Source organism: Chionomys nivalis, chromosome 3, assembly GCF_950005125.1.
Source record: "Chionomys nivalis chromosome 3, mChiNiv1.1, whole genome shotgun sequence".
Taxonomy (NCBI): domain Eukaryota; kingdom Metazoa; phylum Chordata; class Mammalia; order Rodentia; family Cricetidae; genus Chionomys; species Chionomys nivalis.
In genome coordinates this window covers 95875342-95881989 of record NC_080088.1, presented here as the reverse complement: position 1 = coordinate 95881989, position 6648 = coordinate 95875342, and the positions used below count along the sequence as shown (strand labels likewise).

Below are 6648 nucleotides of genomic sequence, written 5' to 3'. Positions count from 1 at the left end.
AGTGTGTAACTTACTGAGAAAAGGCTGCATTGTGTCATAGGATTCCCACATTAGAAATGACTACAGAGAGGATCTGTGAAGTTAGACTGCAAAAGCCCAAGAAATCAGGGCTTGCAACTTAGAAGATGATACTGTATGGTTACATATTTCATCCTAAAAATTTTCTCTGTCTTTGGTTTTGTTTTGTTTTTAATTTCTAGTAACATAAACCACATGGGGACAAAGAATGAAACACAAATTTCACAATTTCTTCTTCTGGGAATTTCAGAAGACCCAAGGTGGCAACCTGTCCTCTTTGGATTTTTCCTGGCAATGTACCTGGTCACAGTGTTTGGGAACCTGCTCATCATCCTGATCACGATCTCAGACTCTCACCTGCACACACCCATGTACTTCTTTCTCTCCAACTTGTCATTTGTGGATGTCTGTTTCACCTCCACCACTGTGCCAAAGATGCTAATGAACCTCCAGTCACATTGTAAATTCATAATGTATAGAGACTGCATCACCCAAATGCTTTCCTTTTTATTCTTTCCAGTACTGGACATTTATCTGCTTACCATAATGGCTTATGACCGATATGTGGCCATTTGTCACCCCTTGCATTACACAGTCATCATGAATCCCAGGCTCTGTGTTTTGATGGTTCTGGTGTCCTGGATAGCAAATTCCCTGCATATCTCATCACAAGGCTTCATGGTGCTGCAGTTATCCTTCTGTACAGAATTGAAAATCAATCACTTTTTCTGTGAGATGAATCAGGTGTTACAACTCACCTGTTCAGAAAATTTTGTTAATGTTCTCATCATGTATCTTTTACCTATGGTGTTGGCAGCTGGATCCCTCATCGCCATCCTCTGTTCTTACTACAAGATTCTTTCCTGCATAGATGCCATCTCATCAGCTCAAGGGAAATACAAAGCCTTTTCCACGTGTGCATCCCATCTCTCCGTTGTCTCCTTATTTTATTGTACAGGAATAGGTCTTTATCTGAGTTCTGTTGTAACAGAAAACACACAGGCAACTGCAAGAGCTTCAGTTTTATACAGTGTGGTCACCCCTATGTTGAATCCCTTTGTCTATTGTCTGAGGAATAAAGAAATAAAAAGTGCTGTGAAAAAGTTATTGAGATAGGAACAAAATCACCTTTGACTCAAAATATCCCCATGACTGCAGGATTCAGATATGCATGGTCATGTCTGAGATCCATTGATCTGATTGTAGAAGAAAAATATGCTTCTTCTGTTGTATTTTTAGAAGCTCTTTTTTCTCTGGGTTTAGCTTCACTATTCAATTTGTAATCCTTTATATTATATATTTATACTTCATTATCACTGAAATATCCAACTATCTCCATTTTGTCATTTTGCCAGGAAATACTTCAAAATTTTCAATCATCTGAAGCCACATGTTTAAGCATAATTTATTTTTAAACAACTCATAACAAATTTTCTCTTCTTTAAAATAGAAATAAATTTTATTACTCTTAAAAAAAGCATAATTGGCACACAAAGCTCTGTATATTAATTTATGGTGAAGGAAAATCAGAAACTGTTGCTTTTTAATATGTGTTCATCATGTCATGGTGTATGATGAGCTAATTGTCCTTTCTTGTAATATATATATACATATACATATATATGCATATATATTAGTAAATTACATTTTATTCTTTAAAATTCCATTTCTATTTCAACTCACTGACCTGTGTATACCATAGTCTTATCCAATACAATGTTTGATGTCTTTGCTATACAATGACAAAAGACTTAATAGAGGGGAAAAAGGGAAATGAAGACATATTATTTCTCTTTGCATATGACATGGTTCTATACTTAGTAGAATCCCAGACACTATCAGAAAACTTATCCTATGTCTCATAAATATATTCAGGTAAAGGATAGGGTAAAACAAAGTTAAAGGAAAATTAAGTAACTTCTGTGTATACCAATAAAGAACTTAGTTGAGCAACAAATTGCGGGAAGTATCACGTTCGTGATAAGTAATTTATTTAATTACATAGGAATAATCATAACAAAAGAAAAGAAAGACATCTAGAACAAAATATTAAGACATGGAAGAAAGAAAATAGAGAGAACAGTAAAACCTCACATGATCTAGGATTAGCAGAATTAATGTTGTGAATATTGCAAAAATTCTAATACAATTCTGATCAGAATTCCAGGACCATACTTTACAGAGACAGAAAATTTTCCATTCCATATGGAAACATGAAGTGTCACATAGACAAAGCTATTCTAAGTAGATGGACACTGCTAAATGTAACTCAATAGAAACCTCAATCTAAGAGGCAGGTGGGTCTCTGTGAGTTCGAGACCAGCCTGGTCTACAAGAGCTAGTTCCAGGACAGGCTCCAAAACCACAGACAAACCCTGTCTCGAAAAACCAAAAAAAAAAAAAAAAAAAAAAAAAAAAGAAAAAAAAAAAAAGAAAAGAAACCTCAATCTATACTATAAATCCATTGAATGACACAGCATTGTACTGGCATTAGATATACATCTAGACCAATAAAAAAGTGTGGTGGTTTAAATGAGAATGTCTCCAATAGGCTCTGACATTTGAACATTTCATTCTCATTTGATGATGGTGTTTGGGGAGTCTGAGGATATATGGCCTTGCTAGCAGAAGCATATCATTTGGGGCAGGCTTTGAGGTTTAAAAACCTTGTGTGATTCCCAATTTGCTCTTTCTGTTCCCTGGTTATAGTTCAGCATGTGAGTAAACTGTTTGTGTTCCTGCTATAATGCCTACTTGCTGCCTCCATGGACTCTTAAATAATCTGGAACTATAAGACCAATAAAACCTTTCTCTGTATTGCCTTGGTCATACTGTTTATTGTAGAAAAGTAACTAATATAAGCAAAATGGAGGACTGAGCAATGATCCCTCATGGATCTGGCAAGAGTATTTGAAATATACACTGGTAATATAGATGTACTACCATCACAACTACTGTGGGTTTATAAGTGTGGCTGCCTATATTGTTCAGCAAAAATCATTCCCTTATACTCACAAGCAGCCTCTAGATTTTATGGTTTTAATGGCCACTCTTCCAATATGATATTGAGTTTTGGGTGGGGGCATATGATGTATATTATCCATTTAGAGATAAAAATTCATCAGCCTCTTAATCTCTGCACGTTGACCAGTTGAAGATTTTTGGTTCATTGCCATCTACTTCAAAGAGTCCAATTTTCTACAATGAGTGAAGTAGAGTTGACGGATGCTTTACTATATGGGTTCAGTGAGAAGTTATTCTTGCACAAACTCAATCCAAGAGAATCCCAGCATACAGATGCGATCAGAATGAGGTATCACCCTTGACTGAGGGGAGAGGGAGAGAGAGAGAGAGAGAGAGAGAGAGAGAGAGAGAGAGAGAGAGAGAGAGAGATTACCTTAATGGTGTGATCTTGGTGGGTCAACCATCATTCAGTATATAGCCATATATCCATGAGTATATGCATAGCACAAATTGAATTTGATATGTTTTTTTAATAGAACAGCAAGTTGAGTAGACAGAACTGGGATTGTGATTATAGAAGAAGTTTGCTTACAGGGTGAATATGATCAACATATATCATATAAAATACACAAAGAAATAATCTTTTAAAAAGAGGGATGATACAAAATGTCTACTCAACAAATGATGCTGGCATAGTATGATATCTACCTATGGAAGAATGAAATTAAATATGTTTCTCCCCTGCATAAAAGTTAACTCAAAATGAACCAAAGACTTTAATCTACAAGCTGAAGTTATGAAACTGCCAGATAAAAATCATAGGCACTATACCTCAAGATGTAAGTGTGTGAATCCCGTAAGTGCTACAGCAGTTCAGCATCTTGCAGAAGCCTCAGAGGAAGCTGCAGTAGCACAGCCAAGGACTGTATTTGATATGAGTTTGGTCCACAAACACATAGGAAGCTCTACCTTTCCCACCAAACTCAGCAGTAACTAAAAACATAAGTTTTTAATTTTTTACTTGGCTTATGTAGTAAAAGGATCCATTCTATGATACTATCTTCCCTTTGCATTAAAATTCCTGCAGGGAAAACCCTGGAAGGCAATATAACTATAATACAATTAATATTTGGATCCACCTGATCAACATGTGCCTCCTGAAATTTCTCTCCAACCACAGTTAATTCTTTCTCAGCTTCATCTGCTAATTCCCAGGAATATTTAAGTTTTTGTCACAATCTAAGGCTTCATTTAAATGAATTATTAGTTCAGGTGGTATCCCAACAGTGGACTCTAGACTGGAAATCTCACCTATAAATCTGTGGAAGTCATTAAGAATTTGTAATTGATTTCTTCTAATTTACACCTTTTGTGTTCTAATTTTTTGTATACATATTTTATAATATAGGTAATTAACAGAATCTCCTCTTTATATTTTTTCAGGACCAATTTGTAATGCCCATTTAAGCAAAACTTTCTTTACTTCTTCAAACATCCTTTCTAAAGCACGTTTGAATCAGATAGCAAAATGTTATCCATGTAATGGTAAATTATAGATTTAGGAAATTATTTACATATTATTTCCAATTGCTGATCTGTATACAAACAAACAGAGGATGGGGATATTGAGCATTCCATGTGGGAGAATAATCCATTTATATCTTCTAGTAGGTTGAAAATTGTTATGATTATGCACTGTGAAGGCAAATTTTCCTCTGTTATTTTCTTGTATAGGTATAGTGAAGAAACAATCTTTTAAATCAATAACTATAAGAGGCCATCCTTTAGGTAATTGTGAAGGCAAAGGAATTCCAGGTTGTAGAGGGCCCTTAGGTTGAATTACCTTATTGAAAGCTCTTAGATCTGTCACCATTCTCCATTTTACAATTTCTTTTTAAGAACAAATTCAGGAGAATTCCAAGGGCTGGTTTATTCTTCAATATGGTAGCATCTAGTTGTTCCTGTACCAGCTTTTCTAAATCCTTCAGTTTTTCTTCTGCTAAAGACCATTGTTTAATCCATATTGGTTTCTCAGTTAACCATTTTAAAGGTTGGGCCATTGGTCCTCTGAAGGTTTGCTAGTTATTTTGTGTTCTTGTACAGTCTAAATGGCTGGTGGATTTTTTTATGGTACCTTAAAATATTCTTCCCAGAAACATGAGTTTCTGGGACTACAGGAATGTTAATATGGGTATTCCATTGCTACAGTAGGTCATGACCCTCTAAATTCACTGTGATATTAGCCATAATGGTCTTACCCTTCCTTTCTGTCCTTTTAGCCCTATGCATTCAACCCATCTCTTGCATAGGGCTTGAAATAGGGTTCCAATACCAAGGAATTGAACATCTGCCTCTTGAAGAGGCCAATTTGGATGCCAAAATTCTGGAGTAATGATAGTCATATCCGCACTCATGTCTAGTAAGCCCTCAATTACAATGTTATTTATATGCACTCTTAGCTTTGGTCTTTGTTCATTTATAGAAGTTTGCTGTAGGAGTTGTTTGGTAGAATTTTTGGGGTCGCTTATGTATACTATCATATCATCTGCAAATAACGAAAGCTTAACTTCTTCCTTTCCAATACGAATCCCCTTGATCCCCTACACCTTTGGGAATGTGGCAGGATACAAGATCAACTCCAAAAAATCAGTTGTATTCCTATACACTAAGGATAAGGAAGCAGAGAGGGAAATCAGAGAAGCATCACCCTTCACGATAGCCACAAATAGCATAAAATATCTTGGGGTAACTCTGACCAAGGAAGTGAAAGATCTATTTAAAAAGAACTTTAAGTCTTTGAAGAAAGAAATCGATGAGGACACCAGAAAATGGAAGGATCTCCCTTGCTCTTGGATTGGGAGGATCAACAAAGTAAAAATGGCAATTCTACCAAAAGCAATCTATAGATTCAACGCAATCCCCATTAAAATCCCATCAAAATTCTTCACAGATCTGGAAAAGACAATAATCAACTTTATATGGAGAAACAAAAAACCCAGGATAGCCAAAACAATCTTATACAATAAAGGAACTTCTGGAGGCATTACCATCCCTGACTTCAAACTCTATTACAGAGCTACAGTATTGAAAACAGCTTGGTATTGGCATAGAAACAGAGAGGTCGATCAATGGAATCAAATAGAAGACCCTGGCTTTAACCCACAAACCTATGAACACCTGATTTTTGATAAAGGGGCTAAAAGTATACAATTGAAAAAAGAGAGCATCTTCAACAAAGGGTGCTGGCAAAACTGGATGTCAATCTGTAGAAGAATGAAAATAGATCCATATCTATCACCATGCACAAAACTCAAGTCCAAATGGATTAAAGACCCCAATATCAGTCCGAACACACTGAACCTGATAGAAGAGAAAGTGGGAAGTACTTTACAACACGTGGCACAGGAGAACACTTCCTACGTATAACCCCAGCAGCACAGACATTAAGGGCATCATTGAATAAATGGGACCTCCTGAGACTGAGAAGCTTCTGTAAAGCAAAGGACACTGTCACTAAGACATAAAGGGAACCCACTGACTGGGAGAAGATCTTCACCAACCCCGCAACTGACAAAGGTCTGATAAAGGTCTGATAAAGAACTCAAGAAACTAGACTTTAAAATGCTAATTAACCAAATTAAAAAATGGGGCACTGAACTGAACAGA

At 36.1% G+C, this 6648-nt stretch overlaps 1 protein-coding gene across 1 annotated transcript; it reads left to right on the top strand.

Annotated features, from left to right (window-relative positions):
- Window positions 1-213: 213 nt before the first annotated feature.
- Window positions 214-1134, top strand: LOC130870753 (olfactory receptor 7A17-like). The gene has a single exon (XM_057763531.1). It carries the CDS (start codon window positions 214-216, stop codon window positions 1132-1134), a length of 921 nt encoding a protein of 306 aa, XP_057619514.1.
- Window positions 1135-6648: the final 5514 nt, after the last annotated feature.

Excerpts from the sequence above, each read along its gene's own strand:
- LOC130870753 (XM_057763531.1), top strand. The coding sequence starts at position 214 with ATGGGGACAAAGAATGAAACACAAATTTCACAATTTCTTCTTCTGGGA.